General features: G+C 44.0%; 2 protein-coding genes and 1 pseudogene across 2 annotated transcripts; all 3 read right to left on the bottom strand.

Annotated features, from left to right (window-relative positions):
- Window positions 1–255: 255 nt before the first annotated feature.
- On the bottom strand, window positions 256–15,143 carry Znf200 (zinc finger protein 200). The gene is given in 7 exon segments (XM_035448087.1): window positions 256–601; window positions 603–674; window positions 676–748; window positions 750–929; window positions 931–1,061; window positions 1,063–1,208; window positions 15,074–15,143. Coding segments are annotated over 7 exon segments (846 nt in total). The 3' UTR covers window positions 256–427.
- Window positions 14,624–23,392, bottom strand: LOC100771221 (MEFV innate immuity regulator, pyrin). Its single transcript, XM_035447899.1, has 9 exons — window positions 23,259–23,392; window positions 22,055–22,401; window positions 21,584–21,679; window positions 19,464–19,694; window positions 19,024–19,046; window positions 17,444–17,559; window positions 16,986–17,263; window positions 16,618–16,650; window positions 14,624–16,452 (listed from the first exon to the last, which is right to left on the bottom strand). The coding sequence occupies exons 2-8, from the start codon at window positions 22,178–22,180 to the stop codon at window positions 16,639–16,641; spliced, it is 882 nt and encodes a 293-aa protein (XP_035303790.1). The 5' UTR covers window positions 22,181–22,401; window positions 23,259–23,392; the 3' UTR covers window positions 14,624–16,452; window positions 16,618–16,638.
- A 185-nt stretch (window positions 23,393–23,577) lies between these two features.
- On the bottom strand, window positions 23,578–26,462 carry LOC118239191 (annotated as a pseudogene).
- Window positions 26,463–27,997: the final 1,535 nt, after the last annotated feature.

The raw sequence follows: 27,997 nt of genomic DNA, 5'->3' as shown, positions 1-27,997 counted from the left end.
GTCTTTCACTTTTTTGGTTAGCGTGACCCCAAGATATTTTATGTTGTTTGTGGATATTGTGAAGGGCGATGTTTCTCTGATTTCTTTCTCATTGTGTTTATCATCTGTATATAGTAGGGCTACTGATTTTTTTGAGTTAATTTTGTATCCTGCTACTTTGCTGAAGGTGTTTATCAGCTGTAGGAGTTCCTGGGTCACTTATGTAAACTATCATATCATCTGCAAATAGTGAAAGTTTGACGTCTTCCTTTACAATTTGTATCCCCTTGATCTCCTTTTCTTGTCTTATTGCTCTAGCTAGAACTTCAAGTACAATATTGAAGAGATATCAATATCTTACAAACTTTAATATACCAAATTTTATTTTTATTTTTGCTGTGTTTTACATGAATTTTTTTCCTTTGACCCATTTATTTAGAAATGTTCTTTAGTTTATAAATATTTGGGATTCATAATTCTTTGTGAAACTTTTCAGACAGAAGCAGGACTTTTCCTGATCCCATTTCTGCTCCTGGATCTTAGAAGCTGAGTGAGTTCTTTTGTGCCAGATGTAGACTGACAACCGACTGAATCTTCTCCCCCTTTTTTTTTTTTTTTTTTCAGCTATATGGTCTCCCAGCCTCATGACTCTGCAGATGAAACATAAATTCTTCATTTTGGGGGAAGGTTTTCCCCACATTCTGGACACTTAAATATTTTCTTCCCTACATGAATTCCTTTATGGCAACTCTGATGAAAATTCTGATGAGTTTTTCTTACACTGAGAGCAGGAATAGCGTTTCTCCCCTGTATGGATTCACTTATGCTTATTAAGGTTTGTTTTATGATTGAATCCTTTCTCACAGTGGCTACAGTCATGGGGCTTCTCACCAGTGTGACTCCTCTGGTGGGAAATAAGGTAAGAACTTTCATAAAACTGCTTCCCACACAGGGCACATGTACAACGCCTTTGTTTTCTCATCTTGAGAAAGCACAGTAATATTAATGCCCACATATTTTGAGAGATCTTCAGGTAGAGCATTATTTTCAACTGTAACTAGAAGGCTTCTCAATTTCCTTCTGCTGTGGAATGGGTGTGTTTGTTCTTTCTTCTTGGCAATCTGGAGGTCACTTAGAAACCCAGAAACAAGCCACTGCATCAGTATCTGAAGATTTCTCTCTACAATCTTGTTTCTGAAGATCTTCATCCCTGTCATTACTCCCATTGTCTGCTGATATAGAGAATGTTACTGTTGAGTTATGACAACACTGGCCAGGAAAAGCCAGGTTTCTTATTAAACAACAACCTTGATGAAAACTTTAGCTTTTACAACATACAGGTTTTTCTGTATTTAGCTTATACTTCACAATAAAGTCTTGGCCAAGGCACATGGCTCAGTGAACTCAGGGTTTGCTAGGTAAGCATAAGGACCTAAGTTTAAATCCAGTACCTATGTAAAACCAAGAGTGGCGATATGCACGATATGCACCTGTAACCACAGGTGGGAGGCAGACACAAGGCTCACTGGCCAGCCAATCAAGCATGAACAGCAAGTACTAGGTTTAGTGAGAGACTCTGCCTCAAAAAGTAAGGTGGAGCAGGGCACAGTGATTCACATTTTAATCCCTGAACTTGAAAGCAAAGGCAAGCAGATCTTTAAATTTGTGGTCTATATGATACCAGGCTAAACACGATACACAGTAAGAGCCTGTTTCTAAAACAAACACAAAACCACCCTCCCAAAAGCCACCCCCCCCATGTACCTAGTGGATCTATTTAGTCTTTGTTTTCCTCCTTTTCTAATATCTACTCCTCTTAATTCCATTTTCTTATAATGTTGTATAAAAACTATTAAATAGGTTTAATAATGTCAGGTTTCTGTTTTGGTTTCAATTTTTTAAAAGACGTATTTATTTATTATATATACAGTGTTCTGCCTACGTGTATGCCTGCTGGCCAGAAGAAGGCACCAGGTCTCATTATAGATGGTTGTGAGCTACCATGTGGTTGCTGGGAATTGAACTCAGGACCTCTGGAAGAGCAGTTAGTACACTTAAACTCTGAACCATCTTTCCAGCCCTTGCTTTCAATTTTAAGAAACTACCATCAGTTTTTGTTTTGTATACCAACTCTCCCCTCCCCCCAGTGTTTTTCCAGCTATCCTGGAACTAGATCTTGTAGACCAGGCTGGTCTTGAGCTCAGAGATGCTCCTGCCTCCTGCCTGAGTGCTGGGACTAAAGGCGTGTGCCACCTCTGCCCAGCTTGTACACCAACTCTTGAATAAGTATTAAGTTAAGGGACTGAGGTTATAGCTCTGTTGATAGAGTTGTCATCCACAATGCCCTGGGTTTGCTGCCCCAGCTCTCTCAGCTTGGCCTGGTGGGGCATGCCTATAATTCTAGCACTTAGGAGATGTAGGAAATATATCAGTCCTGGGAGAAATGGCCTTCTTATTATGTTAAGTCTTCATAGCTTACAAAATGTTTCTTTCTATTCATTAAAATCAACTGTTTTATCCTTTCAAATTTTCCACATTTCAGAAGTTTATTCCTAGGCATTTAATCTTTCATGTTACTATTTTAGTGGGGTTTTCATTGTCCCTTTTAAGTGGTAAATTGTCTTCATATGTGCAAGCTACTTTCTGTTTATCAGCTTAACATCCTATTACTCTACTCCTCTGTGTTTTCAGACATGACGTGTGGTTTTCTAGCTACACAAGCATGCTATACACCAATAGTTTTCTCTCAAATCCTAATGCATCTGATTTCTTATTCATCTACCTGTGGTAGCTAGAACCTAAGACAAATGCTAAACAGTGCTAGTGGGATTTTTCATTATGACCTCACTTTTAGTGGGAATGTCTTCCATTAAAGAGGTATTTTAAGGGTTGATGATAAAGGTCAGTTGTTAGAATGCTTCTCTAGCATAAACAAAGTCCATCTGGGTTTAATCTCCAGCCTGTAATCCAAGCACTAAAAAGATGGAAGAAGGAGAATCAGAAGTTCTTGGCCAGCCTGGGATACATGAGATTTTTTTCTTTAAGAAAAAAAAAATTTTAAAATCAGGAACTGGGGCTGGAGAGTTGGCTCAGGGATCAGCGCTGGCTGATCTTCTAGAGGACCCAGGTTCAAGTCTCAGCACCCACATGGCAGCTCATACCTGTCTGTAGCTCCAGTTCCAGGGCTTCTGACACGTTCACATAGATACACATTCAGGCAAAACACCAATGAATAGTAAATAAAAATAAATTGTAGCTCAGTGACAGAATGCTTGTTGGCAGTACACTGGGTGTGATTCTAACACAGAAAAAATGCACTTTAACCCTAGAGGGATTAAAAGCTTATTACTGATTTACTGGATCTTCTTATAAGGAAGGGAGTTGAATTTTATCATTTCAATAACTATGAAAACGACCATAATATTTTTTAAATGAAATATTTTATGTGTGTGGTGGTTTGAATAAGAATGGCCTCCATAGCTTCATTTATTTGAATGCTTAGTTACCAGGGAGTGGCACTGTTTGAAAGGATTATTAGGATATGGCTTTGTTGGAGTATCTATGGTCTTGGAGTGTGTCACTGGGGGTGGGCTTTAATTTCAAAAGCCCACACCAGGCCCAGACTCTTTGTTTATGCCTACAGATTTGATGGGGGATGATCTTCTTTGTATGTTTATCTTATTGGTTGTTGAATAAAACACTGTTGAGCCAATGAGGCAGCCAGTTAGGTGGGACTAGGAGTCAAGGAGGATTCTGGGAAATGCAGTAGTCTTGTGATCCAGGCAGGAAGTGACATAGCAGGCCGACTCAGAATATAGGCAGGGACAAGCAGGAAGTCCTTCTCTTCCTTTCCCTCCTGCTCTCTTCTCTGGAGCCACCATGTGAGCCCGACAAGAGAGGACACATGCCGCCAGTGTCCTTGATCAGATAAGTCTTTATAAAATATATAGATTAATAATTATGGTTGATACTTAAGACAGAGATAGCAGATAAGAAATCCTAGTCATTGGCCAGCAGCATTATACCTAATATTAATCTCTCTGTGTTATTTGGGGCCCTAACTCGGCAGGCAGAACTTGGGTGGCTGGTGGAAAGATTTACTGTTACACAGATTAGGTTGTAGCTCTCAGCTACTGCTCCAGTGCCTGCCTGCAAGCCACCATGCTCCCCACCATGATGGTAATGGACTGAACCTCTGAAACTGTAAGACACCCCCAATTAAATGCTTTCTTTTATAAGAATTGCTTTGGTCATGGTGTCTCTCCACAGCAACAGAACAGCAACTAAGACAGAAGTTGGTAACAGGGAATGGGGTATTGCTGCAATGGGCCTGACCATGATGCTTGTTGGGGGGGACTATGAAAGACTCAGAGACTTTGGGCAAGAAAAGTAGTTGCATGCTTTAAGTGGTACTTACTGGACCAGCCTAGTAGGACCATGTAGACAGTGCTGAGGTCAGTTTAAGTCAAAGGTCAACTTAAGGCCCAGCTTAAGTTTCAGAGGGGAAGAGTATTAGTGGATAGGTTATGGGACAGCGTTCTCGCTGGGCTACTCCTGGCTTGGCTCCAAAGTATTAGCACCTAATCCCCACTGAGCTACACCTGGCCTAGCTCTGGAGTATCAACACCTAGTCCTAATCCATCTTTTGTTTTGCTGATACCCGTTGTTTCTCTTGTTGCTCTATGTGAACCTTGTCTGACAGTTTGCCAGGGATACAGAGCCTATGCAAAACTTCATTTGGGAAACCCAGAAAACTGTGGTACCTGATGAATCAAGAATTCACGCTTAGCACTGTGTTTTTGGAAGCTTTATTCAGGTTGTTTTGAGCATATGGGAATCAACTGGCTAAAGTGTAAATATTGAGAAAAATAAAACTGCTCTGGGTGAAGGGAAAGGAGGCCGGGTCCCCCTGCAGCCTAGAAAACCTAAAGTCATTTTTTTTTTTTCTGAGACAGAGTTTCTCTGTGTAGTTTTGTAGACCAGGCTTTCCTGGAACTCAGAGATCTGCCTGCCTCTGCCTCCCGGTTGCTGAGATTAAAGGAGTGCACCACCACTGCCTTGCTGCTAAAGTTATTCTTAAGTTGCCTCTGAGCCTTCTTTCCATGGACCCCGTGAACATAACACTCGTACCATGAGAGGGTTAGAGATCATTTTTGTGATAATTTTGGCAAAGGATGTGGTTGTTTTTACCCTTGTCTTAAAAATCTGTCTGAAGCTAAATTCAACAGTTTTGGATTAATGGCATTGACAGAGGAGATTTCAAGACAGCCTTAGTATTGGCTCTGTCATATGGTTATTAGTAAGCACTCTTCTGCAAGTCTATAATGAAAAGAGAGCAAGCTGAACAAAAAAATAATACAAAACATAGAGTTTGAGAGAAAAGGGGCAGCCAAGGCTACACAGAGAAACCCTATCTCAATAAAACCAAAACGACAACAACAAAAGGAATAGGAGGTGTGGCCTTGTTGGAGTAAGTTTGTCACTGGGGGTGGGCTGAGGTTTCAAAAGCCCACACCAGGCTAGGCCTGCTCACTGGTGTTCTCTCTCTCTCTCTCTCTCTCTCTCTCTCTCTCTCTCTCTCTGCATACCAATTAGGATGTAGCTCTCAGCTACTGCTCCAGTGCCTGCCTACATGCCACCGTGCTCCCTACCATGATGACAATGGACTAACCTCTGAACTGTAAGCCACCCTCAGTTAAATTCTTTCTTTCATAAGAGTTGCCTTGGTCATGGTGGCTCTCCACAGCAATAGAACAGTAACTAAGACAATGTGTATGGGTATTTTGCTCACATGTATGTTTATTTGTGCACCATGAGTGCCTGGTGTCCAGGAAGTCAGAAGAGCACATTGGGCCCCTTAGAACTGTAGTTATGGATAGTTGTGTGCTAGGAATCAAACCTGGGTCCTCTGCAAGAATAAGTACTCTTACCCGCTGAGCCACTTATCTAGCTCACTTACCAGACTTAAAAAAAAAAAAAATCAATGAGCCAGGAGGTGGTGGTGCACACCTTTAATCTCAGCACTTGGGAGGCAGAGGCAGACAGATCTATGTGAATTTGAGGCTAGCCTGGTCTACAGAATTAGTTTTAGACAGCCAAGGCTACATGAGAAATGCCATCTCAAAAAACCACATAAATAAATAAATCCAATGAAAGAAGTTTCTTTTATTTTGATTCTATTAGTAGACTTTTTAGTATAACTTCTAACCTTAGCTGACTATTAAGTTATTTTGTATTCTTGGGATAAATCTTTGATTCAGGCATTGTAGAAAAATGGTACCATCAAAAAAAATGGTAATTTTTCAGGTTTCACTGTTTCTTTTGGTTTTTTGAGACAGGGTTTTTCTGTGTAACCCTGTAGCCAAGACTGGCCTTAATCTCTGAGACTTGCCTGCCCTCTGCCCTGAGTGCTGGAACTAAAGATGTGACAATGCCCAGCTAGTTGTCAGTGTTGTATTATACTCATTTCATAAACAGCAATTTCTAAAGTCTTCTTTTTTCTATATTGTGGTATATATATTTTCTTTGATTTGAATTGTCTAAAACTTAATGATTTAGAAGAATTTCTTGTGAAACAGCTTGAGACTAATATTTTCCTCATAGATAGAAGCAAATCTTTTAGTAATTTAAATTTCCTTTATGAAAATTGTGTTACATGGTTTTAAATCTGACTTAATAATTTCTCTTTTTCTAAAGCTAGCACATTAATTTCTATTTTTATATTAATGCCGGTTATTTAATTTATCCTGATTTCTTACATTTCAGAGGCATAAATATCATTACAAATGAATACATATTAATTACATATTAAACAAAATGAAGAGCTATGAATTTTTTTTCTGAGAATAATTTTACTTTTCATCATAGACGGTTTTTGTTTGTCATTTTATTCTGTTTGACAAGGTCTCACTATATAACCTTGGCTGGCCTGAAACTTGCTATGTAGATTAGGTTAGCCTCCAATTCATAGAGATCTATCCACCTTTGCCTCCTGAGTGCTTCAATTACAGGCATGAACTACATGCCTGACCCACATCATAAATGCTGAAATACACTTGATAGTGTTCTGTAAAAAATTTTGTAATCCAATGGGCATTGGTGGCGCATGCCTTTAATCCCAACACTCGGGAGGCAGCGGTAGGTGGATCTCTGTGAGTTCAGACACCAGCCTGGTCTCCAGAGCAAGTGCCAGGATAGGCTCCAAAGCTACACAGAGAAACCCTGTCTCAAAAAAAAAAAAACCCAAAAATTTGTAATCCAAATTTGTTTATCTAACTTTAGCCTAAAAATTTTTTTCTGGGGCTGGGGATATAGCTCAGTTGATAAGAGTGCTTGTATCAATTGCACAAAGGCCTGGGTTCAATTTCTAGCACCACAGAAAGCAGGCATGGCGATGAATCCTTGCAATCTGAGTACTCAGGTGAGGGGCAGGAGGATAAGGAGTTCAGGGTCATCCTTGGCAACAGTGAGCTTGAGACCAGGCTGGGCTACACGGAGATTCTACAGACAACTTTGTTTTTAGTTACTGGTTTTGAGCCTAACTTTTGAAAACATATACGGGGGACTAAGTAAGGTTTATCCCTGTAATTAATCATATTTATACTTAGCATGACTACAATTAAATTGATCATTTATAAGGATGGCTAGTAACTCATATGTCTTAACATTTAAAAATAGGTTAGCAACTTTTATAAGACTAGGACTTTATACTGTCGGGTTTAGCTTTAAAAATTTAATGCTTTGACCTTTTAAAGAAGTTCCCCATGTTGTTCCTCTATTACAAAAATTTCCTGTTGTTATCAATACAAACATCTGACATACAGGTGGTCCTAGGCTACCCTTATGAAAAGGTTTTTCAGTCCCCAAAGGATTGACACCCATGGGCTTAGAAGCTACTCCAAGCCCTTTGCCAGACTTAGGCCATTGTATTACTGCATCACAAGAAATAAACATCCCAATTTCTGGTTAACAGATGGTATTTATAGCTACAACCTTAAATTTTAGCTTTGAAACTTAAGTATAAATATTAACAATATAAAACATTTTATAAGCCTGAATATCCCATAGCCTTATAAATTTAAACATTTTAAAAACTGTTCTTAAAAAATTAAAAATCTTTCAATGCCTTTCTGCAATATCAAAAATAAAGTACCCTTTATGCCTTTAAAACCATTATCACCTGGGTGACTGTAAGGTACATGAATCATCATATAAAAATCTGTCTCAATCTAAACTCTCTTGGAGATCTGTTGTTATCTCCTCACTAGGCCCACTCCATGTGGTCATTTTCAATCAAAATGATGGTTAGAGTATCTTTTTCAATTCCAGCAAAATGGTTATCAGCCATTCGGCTGGCTAAGAAAATGGCGGCAAGCCAAACCATTTCTGTTTTAGCTCTATGCTTGCAACAAAACTTACAATTACACCAGAAAATATAGACAAAACTTTCTAACAAGCATACACATTTTTTTGAGAAATAGACAAGCTTTTTAACCAGGACTAACTAATATGATTAAAATTTTAATTTATATTACCAATTTTTTTTCAAATTCAGTATTTGCAGGCATGAGAAACCACAGCAAACATAGTTCACATTTCCCTCTGAGCTTCTACAACTTTCTATGTACCTTTACTATCTTTCTCTGATCGCTCAGACATTTTTACTTTAGACAAATTTCTCTTTCCCTTTCCCTCTCTTTATTACTTCAGTCTCCTACCTTTTCTCTCATTTTGTTGTGCCCAAATTCTGTACCTCCCCCAAATCACCAAGAGTCCCATTTTGATGCAAAAGCAATGAGTCTTTTATTGCAGTTGTTTAATGAGCTAACCCCATTAGCTCGGGCTTTTCATCCATCCATCATGGCAGATGGCTGAGGAAAGACCCCGAGAAACCACGGGATAGAGATCTTTTTTTTTTTTTTTTTTGTCTTTAAATAAAAATTTAATTAGAAAGAAAATTATTTTACATGTTAATCCCAGGTTCCCTCTCCTCCCCCCCCCAACTAACACCCTACCTATCCCATACCCTTTCTGCTCCCAAGGGAGAGTGAGGCCTTCCATAGGGGGTCTTCAAAGTCTGTCTTATTCTTTGGGATAGGGCCTAGGCCAACCCCCTTGTGTCTAGGCTCAGGGAGTATCCCTTCATGTGGAATGGGCTCCCAAAGTCCATTCCTATGCTAGGGAAAAGTAAGTGCTGATTCACTACAAGAGGTCCCATAGATTTCCAAGGTCTCCTCACTGACACCCACATTCAGGGGGTCTGGATCAGTCCCATGCTGGTTTCCCAGGTATCAGTCTGGGAAAGAGCTCTCCCTTGTTCAAGTCAGCTGTTTCTGTGGATTTCACCAGCATGGTGTGGACCCCTTTGCTCATCAATCCTCCTTCTCTGCAACTGGATTTCAGTTCAGTTCAAGGTTTAGCTGTGGGTGTCTGATTCTACTTCCACCAGCTACTGGATGAAGGCTATAGATGTCATATGAATTAGTCATCAATCTCATTATCAGGAGAGGGCATTTAAGGTAGCCTCTCCTCTGTTGCTTAGATTGTTAGCTGGTGTCATCTTTGTAGATCTCCAGACATTTCCCTAGTGCCTGATTTCTCTTTAAACCTATAATGTCTCCCTCTATTATATTATCTCTTATCTTGCTCTCTTCTGTTCTTCCCTCAACTCAACCTCCCTGCCCCATCTTGTCTTCCTCACTCCACCTCTTCTCCCCTTCTCATTCTCTTAGTCATCCCCCCCTCCCCGTTCTCCCAATTTGCTCAGGAGATCTTGTCCCTTTCTGCTTCTCCAGGGGAGGGACAGAGATCTTATAAGGCAGCCAGGGGGAGTGTATAGGGGTACGCATAGTCTCAGGATTGGTGCACCTCCAGGCTTGGGCAACCTGACCTGTGTTGATTGGTCAACTGGTTGTTATGGCCCATAGGCCCTCCCAGGGCAGTTGCTATGCTCTGAACGTCTCTGCTGTGCACTCGTCAGTAAAGCACACCCAGAGTCATAAAGCATAGCCCCACTAGCTAACTTCTGATTGGTTCCTTGCCACGAGGTGGGTATCTGACCTCCTAATGACCAAGGCATGCCCAGCAAGGTCATGCAAGCACGTGTTAGCCTGTCATGGCTGCCAAAATGGGGGTTGGTCTCTTCAATTTCTCAGTCAACATAAAAACTTTTACCAAAGTCATTCTTGTGGTTTCAATAACTCTAAACTTATATTAACATATTAAAACCTATACCTTGGCCTTTCTGCTTAAGTCTCATGCTAGGCACTGCCCAAGGTTCCTCAGAAAACCCGAGGCCTGGTGTGTAGATGTGTGAACCCAGCAGGGGAAGAGTGGTGTGCAGCCCCTCCGCCTGACTGGCAAGATGTCAGAGGGGACAGAAAGACCCCCACCCCGAACCACACTCGGGTGGGTGAGGATGGAGTGAGGGGGGTGCCCTCTGGCTGCTGCCTACCACTGCAGCTGGGGTGATCTTCAGGAAGGGCCCGGCTCACATCTAGAGTTGCTGCCACCACTGCTGCCAGGATTCAGTGAGCCTGCTGCTGGGGTCTATAACTTCCCCGACTCTCACAGCCACAGCATGGCTGCTTTGTAGTGAGAAAGCAGCACACATTCTCTGTTTTTACAAAGGGGAGCAAGGGGTCTGTCTCATGTTAGACTGTGTCCGAGTCAGTGTCAGTGCCATCAAGACAAGACAAACAACACAGTATTGTGCCCAAGTCACAAAGATCCCCAGAGACCACCAGGAAGACAGACCCACCAAACTGCAAAAGCAAGGTTCTAATTGTTCATCCAACCATGACAGGGACCCTGTCTAGCAAGCTGTCACTGCAGCCTCCAGAGGAAGTAAAGTTCCCTATCTACTGCTAGGTTTTAAAGACAAAAGTTACAGGATTATATCAGTAGGTATGGGTTGGTCTCTGATTGGTTGACATTTAGGAATAATCAGCAGAATTTCTCAAAGTCATATTTTGGCATGAAATACCTGTGTACCAATTATTTTCATTGGTCAGTGCAGAGAGGGAACATTCTGTGGTTTCTATGGCTTTGTCTTGTTACTTGCAGGTGGCCTGTTGTACATAGATACCAATAGTTTTCAGAACTGTATCCTGGAGACTACAAGAGAGGTTTTGGCTTCCCCTGGAGTTTCTTTTATGGTCAAACAGTTCCCAGGAACCAAGTATCTAGGAGGGGGGGGGGGTGGGGAGGCGGGTCTGGAGTTTGTGTTCAGTTTTGGCCCTAGGCTCTGGGAGGCCAGAGGATCTGGAGTTTCCTTGTGTCAGAGGCCTATGTGTCTTTTCTATAGCCTGTCATGGCTGCTAAAGCAGGGGCTGAGTGAGGGTCTGATTCCTTCATTCCTAGGAGCGAAGCCTTTGAGTTTAGTTTCCCCCCTTTCAACATCACTTACACAAAAGGGCCCATCTCAAAGACTTACAAGTTTCAGATTCATGGATGGGAGGTGATCGCCCCAGTAGCTAGCTACTCAAATTCAGATGGTGGGCTAATCCAAATTCCCACCTGCCCTGTTACCTGGCAGAATGCACTCCGGCAGTACCCTGGTCAGCCCAGGGTTCCATGAGAGCTAGTCTACACGCAGGTGCAAAGTACCCCTTTAAGAGACAGACCCAGCCCCCGACAACAGGCGGTGGCTATGTCATTGCTATCTCACTCCTTAACGTGGGTCTTCCATGTGACACAGCAGGTGGATCAAGAAGGAGCCAGAGGGACCATGGGCCAGGGAATTTATTGGGGTGTAGAGCAAGGGGAGTGTCTGTGGTCCACAACAGTCTCAGGGTTGGTGTGCTTCTGGGCTTGGGTGACCTGTCCTGAGTTGATTGGTCAACTACAGCTGCAGGTAGGTTGCTATGGCCTATAGGCCCTCCCAGGACAGTTGCTATGCTCTGCACTCCACTGTTACTGTAAAGAACATCCAGAGTCTGCCAGCTAACTTCTGATTGGTTCCTTGCCACATGGTGGGTATCTGGCTTCCTAGTGACTGGGGCAAGGTTGGAAGCTCAGCACATGTTGGTTGCTGAGTCAGAGGCCTACCTGTAAGCATTCAGGCATTATGCTGACCCTGCCCCCTGACAATGGTCAGGATACACACTCCGGCATTCATGCAGATACTTAGACAGCTCAAAGGGCCCTGTACTGTGTGGCTACATCATGCATTATGTGGCTGCGTAAGGACTGTGTATATGCAAGCTTTCTCTTTTAAGTGAGCGCCTACCACCTGTTCACCTCTTCCCTTCTTCCCCTTCCATCCCTGTTCTGGGTTGACCAACACCTACCCCTCCCTTTGTTCCCTTTCCCAATAAACTCCATGTGGGTTTGGTTGAGTTTTGTGGTTTGTGTTTCATCACCTGCAGCTGTAGCAAAACAACACTACCTCTTGCTGGATCTCTTCTGCAGCCTGTTATGGCTGCCAAAGCAGGGGGCTAGATGAGGGTCTGATCCCTTCACTTTCTCAGGAAAATAAAATTCCTCCTTTTCTCTCAGTCATTTTGTTAAAGTGACACAAGACTGCTAATCACTATCACACAGGGCTGGTACCTCTCCTACTCTGTTCCTCTTTCTTTCTAGTTCCCTGGTTAATAGCACAATTTTTCCCCAAATGAATTTCAGGTCAGATTGTCGCTCTATTAAAAAAAAAATTACTGCTACCATCAAAGGAATTACACCAAATTCAGAAATCAATCTCATAAAGTAAGTTCTTCATTCTACTAGTGTCTCCAAGTATAGGGAAAATGGTCACCCACAGCTGCAAGTCTGTGGTGAGGCTCTACTAAATGAGATGGAACAAAACCAATACTGTGTATTTGTACTTTATTAAGTGTGAGTACTGCCTCAACCACTCCCAAGATGAAGAACAGACTTCTAGGCTGAGCATGGTATATACACCTATAATCTTAGTATCTGGAAGTAGAAACAAGACAATTGTTCCATGTTGCATATCAGTGTGTTCTATCTAGTAAATGCCAAACAAGCCAGGGCCACAAAATGAGACCCAGCTCTCATTATAGCACACAATTTGAACACAAAGGATTCCTTACCCAGTGACATCATCTCCCCAACGTGACTATTATTTTCCTTCTCTGAGTTGGTTTGCAAACAGGCTCTGAGCTCACACATTCTTCTTGGGAGTGATGTACACTCAAATCCTCAAAGTCCATCATGCCTGTAAGAACAAAAGGCCCCTTTCTTTCTAATAACTGAGATTTCTTGCCAGCTCTGCAGCTTAAGAAAGACTTGAACCATCAAGGGAAAGAATGGTAAACGGGCCTATAAACCCCATACAGGAGGAGAACAGACCGGACAGCCAGGCCGAGGAGCCCGTGGTGTGTGTGTGTTAAAAAACAGAAAAGAAATATCCATGGGAACTTGACTTTAAAAAAATGTATTAGATGCAATTTGGCTGAAAAGGGACGGCTGCAGGAGCGAGGAAGGCAACAGTGAGTAGAAAACAAAAGCACAGAAACACTTTCTGCTGGACTCCTCTGGGAGGAAGCTTCACGAAAGGATGAGATTGCACTGGGAAAGAGAAAGCTGTATTAAGTGAAAACTCAGTGACTCTACTGGACACTGTGCCCACTGCTCAGCCTAGGGCCGATTGTGGCACTCTTTGTGGGCGCACGTGGTATCCAGGCCGCTCTAGCATCTCAGTAACGGGTGATGCTCACCCATCAGCCGCCCCAACCTGGCTGACTGTCCAAACCGCCCTCTGCATTCGGCACTCAGTGCCTGGCGCTAAGACCTAGGTTCTGGAAATGACCGAGAAAATCAGGCGCGAAAGGCCGACCTCCAGCCTCCTCCTTCTGAGTTCCCTCAAGGACTGGCAGCAACCTTTCGGAATTTGTGCCTTTTGCTGAGACTGCAGAGAACCCCTGTGAAGCCGGATGCTCCCGCTTCTGTGGGACCACTTCCGGTTAGTCACTTCCGTTGTGGAAGCCTGGTCTCCCCGCTCGAAGGGAACGCTCGGTGCTTGAAAAAGTGAGGCTGAAGGGTTGCTGGTGGAACTCTTAGGGTCCACGGGAGGCCTGCGGTAACTACTCTCTGTGCCTCACTTGGGAGGCGAGAAAAAGGAAGCTACCTCTGGGCCCCCTGGCGGGTGCGCATCCACTGTGATTGGCAATATAGTGTCTAGTGCTTGCTGGGAAATGTAGTTCCCTCCAAACTGTTACCGGGAGACCTCCTGGTGGCCGGGAGGGCGGCGGACGATCGGAGCCCCTGAGGAAGTTGGTTACACGTGGTCGACCTCGGTTGCCTTTGCAGCATTCCTGAGGGCTCAGGACCCGCTGGGCATACGCCCTGGTTATGTTTGCGGAACCTGAGTGCTGGGCTGCGCGTAGGTCCCAGTTTACTATCCTCTACACTGTCATATTTTTAAAAGAGTTTCCATTTCCCTATTCATTTTTGGCCTCTCACAGACTTGAGATCCTTTCTGATCCAGGCGGTCTCCTGCCTCAGCTTCCTGAGTGCAAGGAAAGCAAGTGTGACCACCAACCCTAGCTCTTGCTTCATTCTTTCCGTACTCAGTTTATTTCCGGTTAGGTACTGATGAGGATTAACACAATCTATGGGCACAGATTCTCTTATTCCTTTGTTGTGGCGTTCGAATCCACTGGGAGACACCAAAGACTTAGGCTCAATTCAAATTTAGATTAAATAAATTTATTCTTACCGCTAGCAGAAGGTCGAGGACCTTAGAGCATTACATGTGGAAGGGGGATTAAGGCGGGGTTTTAAGGAGACATCATAAAGGTATGCATAACAACCATCCATGGAACCCATAGCTGGGCAGGAAAATTACTTTCCTCAGTTGTTTCTTTCCCACTTTATAGTAATAAAGAACCTATTCTGTCTCTTTCCCATAGCGATCAGCAGGATTTACAGAAGCAAAGGCAGCTGTTAATACTTCACAGTCCATTATCCTCTTCTTATCTCACCTGCAGGCCACTAGGATCTCCCAGGCATCCCAGAGGAAAAGGTCAAGGGCCCTTAAGGGATGCCTGGCTCCATATTAAGTCTCTTTAGTCATCACAGGGGACCTGTGTAAATCATTACTCAAGTCTGAGCACTCCGATGACTAAGATACAGCAGGTCAGGTCAGTTCTCCGCAGGCAAAACCACAGCGCCGTCAGGTAGCGCTGACTGTCACACCCCATGCCTACATGAGTGAAATGACAGCCTCCAGTATGATGTTGAATTTTTTTCTTTGTAAGCATGTCAACACTAGTAATAGCCGACTCAGTTAACCATGGCTTAAAATAACGAGTATGAAAACAGGCAACAGAAATTTTTGAAAGGTATCTGCTTATACTTAAAAGTTTACTATACAAAGCTTAAATGAGTGAACAGTAGAAAACACGTGTGTGTGTGTGTGTGTGTGTGTGTGTGTGTGTGTGTGTGTGTATGTGTGTGGTAGTGGTGTTAAAAAAAAGGCAGACATAATCACAATGCTGGGAAGGCAGAGACTGGGGGATTCATGCACAGATACAAAAGTAGCTATGGGTAAATCATTATATGTTAATGTAATACAACCAATAATAAACCAATAAATAGAATAAATTAAAAGGCAAGTTACAAAACTGTTTTATAATGCTAAGAATAGCAGCGGTCTGCCTGAAAGGAAGCTGATACATAATGCCCTCCAGGTATGAGATTTATTAGAATATAAGGGTCTCAAGGCCGAGATTGTGCCTCCAGGTAGAAGGAGAGCATTGGAGGTACAGTATATCATATGGAGAGATAATATGGTTATACCTTCAAAACCCAGAGAGGCGCTGCTTTAAGCATGAGAACTAATCTGGGCAGTGGTGGTGCACACCTTTAATCCCAACAGAGGCAGGTGGATCTTCCTGAGTTTGAGGTCAGCCTGGTCTACAAAGTGAGTTCCAGAGTACAGAGAAACCCTGTCTCGAAAAACCAAAAAGAAAAAAATGAGTGAGAACAAAGAGTGTGCCCATCTTGCAGTCTGTGAATATTTATTTTCTATAGGTTTTATGTGTCCTCAAGACCAGGGCAGACAGGACATATTCTCACCCTGAGAGGGAAATTGAAGTGGAATCTTCTGTTTGAAGAACATCTGAGAGCACTGATTCATGCAGGATAATGCAGTAGCCATGCACTTCCTCTTCTGAACGCCGCTGCGTGTCATTGCCGTGTGTGCTATCTTCACAGTTTGGAGAAAAGTGGATTCCTGTTGCTTTGTCATCATTGCCACCCAATAGTTATATTTCCCTTTCTGCTTGGCAGTGCTTTGCGTGCTCCCAGCACCTGCATTGTCTTGTCTCCAAACTCTACCTCCCAGTGATGGCAACTGGGGTCAAAGCTAGGAGTATCCAGAGTGATGATGTGACTTTAGGATCTTTGGGGACTATCAGGCAGCAGGTATGACTTTTTCCAAATCTCACACTCTTCATGTCAGAGAAGTTGAGGCTGGGCTGAGTAGTTGCTGGATCAGAATCCCAGAAACTGCAGGAAGAATAAGAATACCTAGCTGGGGGTGGGGATCTGCAGGCTTCTCGAAGGTTGTCCCCATCTAAGGAAGAGGGATTTCCGTGAGCTTGTGGTAGGGGACAGGAACATACAGGGACCCGATATACCAAAGCTACTACTTGCCTTTATCTAGGCACTTACCAGCACATTCCTGAGCATCAGTCAGTTCTGGAACTACAGAGGGGGAAAATGGAATAAAGAAAGTTCTAAGCATACCAGTTCAGGGGGCTGAACTATACCATCCCCACAGGGAATAGGATCCTCCTGCTTAGGGCTCTGCATCCTGTTAGTTATAGTGAAGGCCTCCCAGGTACTGCAGAGACTCAAGAGGTTAGATCAATGAACAAGGCAGACCCAGGACGAAGCAGAGCTGTGGGGGCCTTTTATGACCCGTCTGGTGCCTCTGTTCTAGTTGTTTCCCACCTCTTCTGAATAGTTCTCCCAAAGCAACAGATAAAGGACAATTACAGAAACTCTTGGTTAGCTTATATTTCCAACACTATACTTACAAATGAAGATTTCCATTTCAGGAAAGATCTAAATTTTCGTTTGTTGTTCTGAGAAAGGGTCTCATGTAGCTCAGGTGTGCCTTGAGCTTCCTGAGGCTCTGCTCCTCCAGCTTCCACTTCTGGATAAAGTACTATATCATAGTCCAGTGTGTTTCCACCATCCCATTTTTGGTAAGTGTTGGGAATCAAACCCTGGGCCTGTGGTATGCTAGGCCAGCACTCTCCCCATTTTGCTACATCCACAGCACTGAATGTTTTCATTTCAGAGCGCAGGGTTTCTGAAATGGAAGAAAGGGATCAGAGAAACTTGAGTTAGTGGATTGAGTTAGATCAGAAAGAAGCTAGAGACAGGGCCATAAAGGTTTGGTAGATGGGAAGTGAATGGTCAGGCTCTGGGCTGTGTGGATCCCAGGGAGGAAGTGAGCAAGTGCTTCTCATCTTCCTCCAAGCTCACTCACCTGAGAAGTACTGCATACTCTTCTCCACAAACTTTGATTTCTGATAGAGCAGGTGGATCTTCTCTTTGACATCTGGAGGAGTGGCCGATGGCTCAGAGACAGTCACCATCTTGGCCCTAGAGACAAAAGATTGTCCAGAGAAAACAAGAGCAAGATGTAGCTTGAGTCCCCATGAGGTGGCAGTCAGACCATCCTCACTAAACACACGCATCCCAGTTTGGGCGACACAAAGAAATCTTCGCTAGACCCAGAGTTCTGACACTGGTCCTCAAATTCAGCTGCAGATAGCATCTCTGAGCCACTAATAAAAATCACAATGACTTTCAATTGCAGCCTTAAAATTGAGTTCTCTCACTGTCAGAATTCTCAATGTCAAATTAGTTATACTTCTCTACTATTCTTATGGAAAGGAAAAAGGAAAAAAAATGAAATGCCACTTCACACCTATTAGAATGGCCATTATAACAGGAGTAAAAAGTGATCACAGGAAATTACAGGTTGATGACAAGGATGTGGAGAATTTGGCACTGTGAGTGGGAATGTGAAATGATGCTCCTGCTGTGGGAAATAGTATGCAGATTCCACTTGTAAGTGTAAAATCTGAGGAATTGAAAGCAGTGTCTCAAGTTGTGCTTGTATATTAATGTTCATATCAGTACCATTCCCAATAGCCCAAAGGTAGAAACAGTCCAAATGTCTGTCAGTAAATGAATAGATAAGGAAGATGTGACATCTGCATACAAAGGAGGAGTGTCACTTAGCAATTAAAAGGAATGGAATTCTGATACATGAACCGTGGTACCGAAAGAAAGTCAGCCAAAGGCTAAAGGGCAAACTTTGTACAATTCTGCTAATATGCAGTCTTTAGAACAACCAGACTAATGAACAGGAAAAACAGAATGGTGGTTGCCAGGCAATAGGGGAGGTAGGATGAGGGATGAGTGTTTGTGGAATGGTACAGAGTTCTCATGTGGGAGGATGAAAGGTTCTGAAGGTGGAGGTGATAACAGGTTCACACTAATGTGAATGTATTAACATCAGTACACTGCAGATATAAAATAGGGGAAATTTTATGTTATGTATATTTTACTGGAAAATTTTTTTAAAAACCCACTAATGCTCAAGTACCAACCCCAAGATTGAGATTTAATTGGTGTAGCTGTGGCTTAGACACCAGCATTTTGTAAAGCTCTCAAGTAACTATGAGATGTTGCCTTTTCTATCTCACCTGTCTCTTCCCCCTGCCTGCTGGGCTTAGCCCACCTCCAAGTGGACCCCCAAGAAGCCCCTGAAAGTGCTTGAGACTAGAGGCAGCTCTTCAGAGGCCACTGTCATAAAACAAGTGGCATGGAATGCAGGCCATTTGAGAGGACACAAAGCACTGACTGGGATAAATCCATTCTTCTCAGTTTCTATTCATGCCCTCCCTCTCCCCTCCCACCTGCCTAGGCTCCCATTCTGTTCTTTTCTCCACACAAACCCAGGAAGGATAGTCTCAGGACACAAGTCTCTCCTAGGACTGTCCCATCCATATACTTCCTGCAAGATACTCAAAGGGACACCATGGGACATCTCTGTACCTGTGCAACGTGACTCCAATGTCCTAGGAGAGAAAAGAGGGAAGATCTCCATTACCAGTCTCCAAGTGTCTGTGATTCCCAGGCTGCCAGCTGCCCTCTGACCTTTCAAGGACCCCCAGTGCTAGGGTACCAGTAAATAGAAACATTCCTCCTTTATTATAATTCTAATCACAAGGCTGGAGGCCTTGCCAGAACCCACAGTTCAACTGCACTGCAGTTCTTCTGATCTATTCTGGGTGATGCCAGGGGTATCCTAGATGCTGAGATGTTCTGGGCTTCCAAGAGACCTTATCAAAGAGGCATGAGCCCAAAAGACACCATGGATCATTGCGACCAAGTCCCATTCCAGGCCTCAATGACCACTGCCTTGGGCAGTGACGAGCCTGAATTATCTCACTGGGCACAGCAGGTAAGGGAAGGCCAGGCACACCCACACTCACCTGCATGAGCTTCCATTCTGGCTGGTCTTGCTTGGCCTCCAGTTCTCCAATCAGTTCATCCAGGAGGGCAATGTCACGGGAAACCCTGGTGTCATATGTCTCTCGGATCTTGCCAATAGTCTGGCCTAGCTCCTGTAGCCAGGTCACAAAGAGTTTCTCTTGCTGCTCCAGGAATTGGTACAGCTTCTCAAGCTGACACGAAACCCTCTGCTGCTGGGTTTCTGTTTCTTTCTGGGGAGCATAGAATTGGGAGACCTATGGGTATGTGCTGTGGGCTGGAAGTATGTATCTAGGGATACTCTGAAAGCCCACTTCACAGAGACAGATGAGAGGCGGGCTTCCTTAGTGTGAAGTTGGCACGAGAATGGCCCCCATAGGCTCATACATTTGAATGTCTGTCCATAGTTGGTGGAACTGTTTGGGAAGGATTAGGAGGTGTGGTCTCAGGACAGGTGTGTCACTGAAACTGAGCTTTGAGGTTTTAAAAGCCCACACAATTCCCAGTTAGTTCCTGTACTTTCTTGGCCTAATGTTTGTGGACAAAGACATAAGCTCTCAGATATGCTTTAGCAACATGCCTGCCTGCCTGTCTGCCTGCTGCTATGCGTCTGGCCATGATGGCCATAGACCTCTAGAACTGTGAGCCCCCAAGTAAATGCTTTCTTTTATAAGTTGCCTTGGTCATGGTGGCTCTTTATAGCAAATATTTTTATTTTTATGTTAACAAATGTTTTGCCTGGATGCATGTATTTGATATGCTGGTGTACATGTGTCCTTACTGGTGCCCTCAGAAGTCAAAAGAGGGCTTCAGATTCCCTGGAACTGGAAGCCAACATGTAAGTGTTGTGAATTGAACTTGGGTCCTCTGCAAGAGCAACAAGTGCTCTTAACTGCTGAGCCATCTCTCCAACCCCCATCGTCATAACAATTTAGATGTAACTAAGATTCTCAGCCTCTTGGAGAACTGGGCTCCAAAATGGGGAGCAATCTGTATGGAACTTTCTAGAACACAAGAGGGACCAGCTCTTGGGAAAGTCTGTCGAATATGGTGCTAAGTTCCATGTTGACACCCCAGTTCTTCAGAATGTGATCCTGTCTGGAGGTAGGACACTTGCAGACGTATTTAGTTAAGATGAGGTCATTCTGCAGGGCTGTATGGCACATGCCTTTTATTCCAGTGCTCAGGAGGCAGAGGCAGCTGGATCTCTGAGTTCCAGGCCAGCCTGGTCTACAGAGATAGTTCCAGGACAGTCAGCGCTATACAGAGAAACCCTGTTGCACCCCTACACACACACACACCCAAAGAGCTCATTTTAGTAGGTTGACATCCATCCAGGAGTATATAATGAGGTCAAGTCTCAAAAAGCCAAAGGAAGGGAAGGCTGTGGATGCATCTCAAGTATAAAACCCCTTCCTAGAAAATACAAAGCCCTAGGTCCTATCCCTAGAATGGGGGCGGGGGGGGGAACCCAAAAGTCAAGATAGTTTTTATAAAATTTACAAATAAAAAGTTATTATTATTATTACTATTATTCTAAGACAGGATGTCACTATGTAGCCCTGTTTTCCCGCCTTTTTCTTCTGAGTGCTAGGATTACAAGTGTGTGCCAACATTACCAGATTTTTTTGGCATATGTGGGAGTCTAACATAGCCCAGGCTGGTTTTGGACTTGCTATATTAATGATGAGCTCAAATTTCTCCTCTGGCCTCTATCTTCCAAATGCTGAGGTTATCTGTGTGCCACCACATCTAGTTTTTGCCATTCTGGGGATGGAACTTGGGGCCTCATTGATTCTGTGCCTCTACTCTACCAACTTAGCTACACCTTCAGCTCTAACAATAATTATATAACTAATACAGAGAGTTTTTGAAATGACAGTCTCTACTTTCTCTAAACTGTTTAGTTATGAGAAGGAGAAAATGAGCAGGTCCTTGGAGGTGACCCTCTCTCTGCCCTGACAGAGAACCACAAGGATGAATGAGCTCACCTTAGACCTCCCTACCATCACCACTGGGACTAGAGAATAGGTGACAATCCCGGCTGCCCTGTGAGTCAGGGCAGAGGCCCAGGACCCTTTCCTGCAGGTGTAAAGGGACAAGGACTGGCCTGGGGCCTTACCAGGAAGTTCTCTGTCTTCTTATCCCCCTGCAGACTGTGTTCCTCCACACACACCCTCAGCTCCCTCAGGCGCTCCAGCTGCTTCTGGATTTGCTCCTGGAAACGAGTATTGGTTTAGATGCTTATGTTTGATTCCTTCCATTTTTTTGCTCATACCAATCCTAAAGGGAGGAATCAGCTTCTGGAAACAGAGCTGGGATGCTGCAATTGAAAGCAAGGGGGGTGGGCTCTAGGAAAGGAATGGTGTGAATCTGTCACCAACGATCTATCCCCACACGGAGACCCAGGACCCAAACTGAAAGCCAGTACCCTTGGACGATGTAAATGAGCAGTTCCTTCTTTGCTGTCCTGGTTAGTCTTGTGTTTTTACCATTTAGAGCCCAGGAATCCTGCCTATTGCACCCATATCCCAGAGGGGTTGGATGAAGAACACAAGCCTGGGTGTCCACCTATGTGGGGGTGAACACCTACCTTATATTCCAGTGCAGCCTCCTCTATGGGACGTACTCGATGGCCTTGATGCTCCTGACTCAGCCTGCAGATGAGGCATATGGGCTCCTTGTGGTCCTCACAGAAGAGCAGCTGTACCTGCTTCATGTGACGTGGGCACTGTGGTAGGGACTGGGGGCTCTGGTCTCCACAGCTCTTTGCTGCAAGTGAACTTTGGCATTGGAAGCATATGGGTAAGCTTCTGCCTGGGGCCTTGTGGTCCCCAGGAGCAATGGAACAGCTGCAGGAAGTTTGCACACAAGCACCACCATGCAGGTCTCCTTCCTGGATGTGGCAAAGAGGACATGCGGCCTTGTCCTGTGACCTTCCTGGAGACACAGCAGCGGAAAAATCTCCTCAGTGGAAAACCCATGATAGTTATAAGAGAGTAATTGTTCATAGGACACATACATTCTCAGTTAGAACTGGCCACTTCCCAGCATGCTCTTCTCTGACTTCCATCCAAATGAAGTTATAAACAGGCAACTGAGGCTGAGAGCTGAGGGTGAGACTTTTCTGGGCCCTGTAATTCTTGGGCATTTATTCTATGAGACATCTGTGGCCTTTTGCTATAAATACTTTGCTTCCCCCTTGCACAGACACAGATCTAGTGGCTCATTTAAAAGAAAGCAAAACAGGCTGACAGCATTTGCTTTACTATTCCAAACCACCACAGATCGCCCGCAATGCAAACAACAGCTCCTGGGGATGACTACTGTGTGCCTCATCTCCCTGCAGAAAATCTGGCCAGAGTGCACAGCAAGCATTTGAAATGTGTGTGTTGGGTGAAACCTCTGCTCCCATTCAAGAAGTAAAAGCAAAGAAGGGGACTTTATAAAGCTAAAGGGTGAATCTCCCAGTGAAGACATAACAGTTATGAAAGTTCTGCTCCAAGACTATAGTCAGTGACCCTAAACATCAGAAATGACAGGAGACGCAAGAAGAAATAGAAACACATGCAATCCATTAGCTCTTCATTCCTCCTCCTTCCCTGGCCCAGGAATTTGCCTCACAACCAAAAATCATCATGCCCCACAAGGAACCATTCTCGTGACAGAATTGTTTGCTTATATAGCTGTTCCTCACTCCACACTGAGATTCTCAGCCTCCCTGTGCAGTTAGCAGAAGCCATTTGATCAAACTCCAGTGAAAGGGAAGTAAGTGAGAAGATATAATGTTTAAAAACCTTCTCTTCAGCACGGTGTCACCTCTGTCCCTCCATACTCTTGAGTGGAGACAGGTTATCACCTCTGAGGTATGAATTTCAGGGGGAAAAACTTGAAGCAGAAAAACAGCTCAGCAGAAGTTTAGTTGTGGTCACACAAATGACTCACATTTATGTGAAAGAGGAACAAGCTTCTGTAATGTTCATCTAAGATGTTGCTTTCTATTTCTTGCAGACAAACATAACCTAGTGACTAATTTCCCAGTAAGAGGGTTTTTGGTCAACATCTTCCCCCGCCCCGAGAAAGGTGATTAACAGAAGAATCTCTGCCCCAAGACTTTCACTGTGGGGTTACTGTGGGAAAGGAGTGTTTTAGCCCATTCCTTTTAGATCCTTAACCTAACCATTGGCTCTTAGAGCTCAGACACTAACTGAAATTTTATGCAACCCTTTGTGTACGACGTGTAAATATGCATTCTTCTGGGTCTGCATCACATTTGCACAGGGATCTCTGGAGACAACTAGGTATCCCAGCAATCTAAATATGGCAAAAATAAAATGAAATTCTGGAGAGTTGGGGAAGGGTACCTTTACAAGCCGTCAATGCCAAGAATTCTGGGTCTTCTGGAGTCTGGGCTGGTTTTTCAGATAGTGACAAAGACTCTTCTGGATTGCAGGACTCATAGAGTGTACTTCCAGCCATCTTCCTTAAGCTCTCAGGGGTTTCTGATATTCCAGCTGCATTTTCCTTCCATAATGTAGTGTTCTTTTCCTCTCCAATCAACGATGTTTTAGAAGGCATGTTCCTAGATGTTTCTTCATTGGGAGCCATGGAAGGTTCTGGAATCCCTGAGCCCTTTTCTAGAGCCCCAGCAATCCCCTCATTCGAGAAGGCTACGCTGATGGGAGTAGGGACTACATGTGGATTCCCATTAGTTGTTTCCTCTGGACTCAGAAGAGCTTCTGAATTTGGGGGTTCTCCTTCGCTTGAGTAAGTGGTAATTTCAAGACTTTTGGGTCGCTTCTTTCCTGAAGGCAAATATGCTTCAGCTTTCTTGCATTCTCTTCTCCCTGGGACATTGTTGCAGAGTCCCTGCAGCCTCCCCGCAGAACTGGAATTCCTGCGGAGCTGGGCACTTGCCCCTCCCTCCTTGTCCGCTGGGCACAGAGTGTTGACCAGGTTTTTTCTATAGGGTGATGCTGTGCTCCTGGCCCATGGCTTTGTCTGTGAATCCAGGCTCTCAGGGCCCCTCTGATCCCTCCTTTTGACAAAAGACTTCTTCTGGGACCCCTTGTCCACTTCAGACTGGCCAGGTGGCAGGCTGCCTGATCCATCACCACTCTGCCTTGTCCCATCACCTTCCAGGACATCTGGTGCTTTTACACTCTTGAGATTATTCTCTCCAGACTGGACAGAATCACCGATTCTATTTTCTTCCGTTAATTGTTCTAGAAAGACAATCAGATGGGAGCATGAAGCTATCCTACATTCAAGGCTGAGGCAGGAGGAAGGAAGAGACAATCTCCTCAAAGTTACTAAAGAGGAAAGCACAGAACATTCTAGACAACAGCAGCTCAGTTACACAAAACCATAAAATACAAAGTAAATAAAAGCTGGAATATTGGTGGATGGATGCATGGTTATAGATGTGAAAATTGATTTATAAAACAAAGCAAGGAAAAAGAATTAAAGCAGACCAACTCAGTGAGTTGCCAACAAGCTCGATGGCATGCGTTTGACCTCCAGAACCCACGAGGGGAAAGGAGAGAAGCAATCCTTCAAGTTGTCCTCTGACCTTTCTACGTATGCCATGGTATGATGACACTCACTTATATATGCAGACGGACACAAATACATATACAAAATATAATTAAAGTAAAAAAATTAATATAGGAGGAGAGAGAGAGAGAGAGAGAGAGAGAGAGAGAGAGAGAGAGAGAGATGGCTCAGTAGTTAAGAGTACTGGGAGCTCTTCTAGAGCATCCAGATTCAGTTCCCAGTGTCCACATGGTGGCTCACAACCATCAGTAATTCCAATTCCGGGGACTATGATGCCTCTTCTGGCCTTTGTGGAACCAGACATGCAAATGGTACATTCATATACCTGCAGACAAAAGACCCATACACATAAAACTAACTAAAGTGGGGACTTATAAATGAATCTGTTTTTCCTTCATTACACAAGCTGAAGGAAATCCCAGGTCGCAAAGCTAAGTATAAAAGGCATTTGAAAACAAGGTTAAATGGATATGGTGGTGTACACCTTTAATCTCAGCACTCTGGATACAGGGGCAGGTGGATCTCTGAGTTTGAGGCCTGCCTGGTCTACATAGTGAAGCCCTATCTAAAAACCAAAACAAAAAAAAAAAACAAAAAACAAAAACAAAAACAAAAAACAAAAACAGCAAGCAAACTTGCCTGTAATTTCAGAATATTGCTGTTTAAAATGTCAGAAAAGGCTTAGTTCCAAAGTCTACATAATGAAGATAATCTGTAATTAGCAACCCATGTTTTAATTTGAAGAACCTTTCATTAAAAGTAAAGAATATTTAAGTATGTTTGTAAAGCATGCTAAAGAATTCTAAACTGAAATTGGGTGATTAATGAGGATTTTCAGCCCTTTCTACCAACCTAACGTTTGTTTGGGCATGTGTATTAACCAAAAAATGGAGTAAAGAATTCTCTAGGAAGGGGTGTTCAAGCTCTGCCTTCCCTGATTCCGACCCACAGTCAGAATATTGGTTTTTATTTTTTAAGACTTTAGACTCCTGGGGGAGCTTCAGTAAGCAAGCTACAAATGCCAGGGAAGGACAAGATGTTCTGGGTTTACATTGCACTGGACGGGGCTTCCCGGCCATTAAGCTAGAGAGCTTGGGCCTGAGCATTGCTTTCTTCCTCCACAAGTAGCCAGCAGCCATTGTAGCTGGGAAAGGGCTTGGCCACTTACCTGGTCCTGTGGCCCTGCGAAGCTCCTCTGCTAGTAGGCGCTGGTTGGTGGCCCTTAGGATCTGCAGGGTCAGCCTTACAGCATACTTTTCACCATAGTAGGTGAGCAGCAGATTGGCCAGCTTTACTGGCCTGGCCATCTGCAGATGGCCCCGGGGGATCCGGGAGTGACCCTTCTCCAGGTTAGTGTTCTGCAGTTTGAACTTGAACTTCTCGAAGTCATAGGGCAGCAGCTCCTCCAGGGTGTTTAGCAAATGGTCACCAGGAGTCTTGGCCATGGTGCTGGCCAGGAGGGACTGTAGCTAGCTGTGTGGCTTCTGGGAGAAGATAAAGACCTCTCCCCTGAAACTTCAAGCAAGAAATAATAGCTTGTGAAATAACGGACAAGGCACAGGAAACACCATAGGCTTTGGTGGGAACTGAGACTAATAAGGGCGTGTCCAGTGTCCAGGCTGCTGTATCTTTTCTTTGAACTTTCAGAGGATGTCCAATGGGGAGGGCTCTGCTTTGGCAGCCCATGTCCTGGTTGAACAAAATGCAGGCTAGACTGTAAGGGAGGTTTTGGGGTTGGGATCCACACCTTCCAATTGCTCTATTGTTCTTTCTTGCTCTCAGGACCTGGGGCTGGAGGAAGAGAAGGAGAGAGATGGCCTTGCTTGGAGTTGGTCCCTCTGGCTAACTGCTCTTTTTGGACTCAGGGTTTATAGACCTCCAGGGCTAATGACTGGTGAAGGAACAGACAGCAAATAATCTTTATAGGATTTGCCTGGGCCTGCTCAAGAAAGCAGAAGAAGCCAGGACACTGCAATGCAGTTCCAGTCTGTCTGGTCCATGTCTAGTCTGTCCAGCAACACAAAGTCCTCGTGGAGGCTCTGGGGACCACCATTCTCATGTATCTGTTCCCACAGATGACTTGGCACTTGCTCCCTGGGAGTCAGAGTTCCCTTTGAAATATATTTTCTAGGCACTTGCCAGGATACTTGAGATGCAGGGTTGGAGAGATGCAGGCATATAATCTTTGGCACTTACAGGTGAACCAGGGTGGGCCTCAAAGTGGTTCTAAAGCCATTAAAGGGTGCATGGGGGGAGCTGACTTCTACTTCACTTTCCTGTTTCTGCCTTTATGCACTTCCTGGTTTTTATCCTTAATCTTTTATTTTGAAAATTTTCAACCTACAGGAAAGTGGAGAGATAGTACAAGGCACACTTTATATCCTTTACATAGGCCCACGAACTGCTTCTGTTTTGCAATTTCTGCTCCCTGCTTCACTATTTTCTTAACCATTTGATAATAAATAAAAAGTGTTATTATATATCATCCTAAACACCCTAGATATCTGTGATGGCTCATCTTGGTTGTCAAACTGACATACTTTGGAAAGGGAACCTCAATTGAACAACTGCCTCCATCAGATTGGCCAGTAGGCATTTCTTGATTGCTAGCTGATGTAGGAGTGTCCAGCCCATTGTGTGTGATACCATTCCGAGGCAGGTGGGTTTGACATGTATAAGAAAGGTAGCTGAATGTGAGCCTAGGAGCAAGCCAGTAAGCAGTGTTCCACCACCATTTCTACTTCAAGTTCTTGCTTTATTTCCTTTGATCATGGACTACAACCTGGAAGATGAAATAAACCTTGTCCTTCTCCAATTGCTTTTGGTAATGACATTTATCGCAGCATTGGAGCCCAAACTAGAACAATACCCTAAACACTTCTAAAAGTATATTACTGTATTGTGTATGTTTGTGGTGTGTGCTTGTGTGTGTACATGTGTTCAGGTGCATGTGTGCATTTATAGAGGCCAGAGATTGACA

This window comes from Cricetulus griseus, chromosome 7 (genome assembly GCF_003668045.3).
Source record: "Cricetulus griseus strain 17A/GY chromosome 7, alternate assembly CriGri-PICRH-1.0, whole genome shotgun sequence".
In the NCBI taxonomy this organism is placed as follows: Eukaryota; Metazoa; Chordata; class Mammalia; order Rodentia; family Cricetidae; genus Cricetulus; species Cricetulus griseus.
This window is presented reverse-complemented; position numbering and strand designations above follow the sequence as displayed.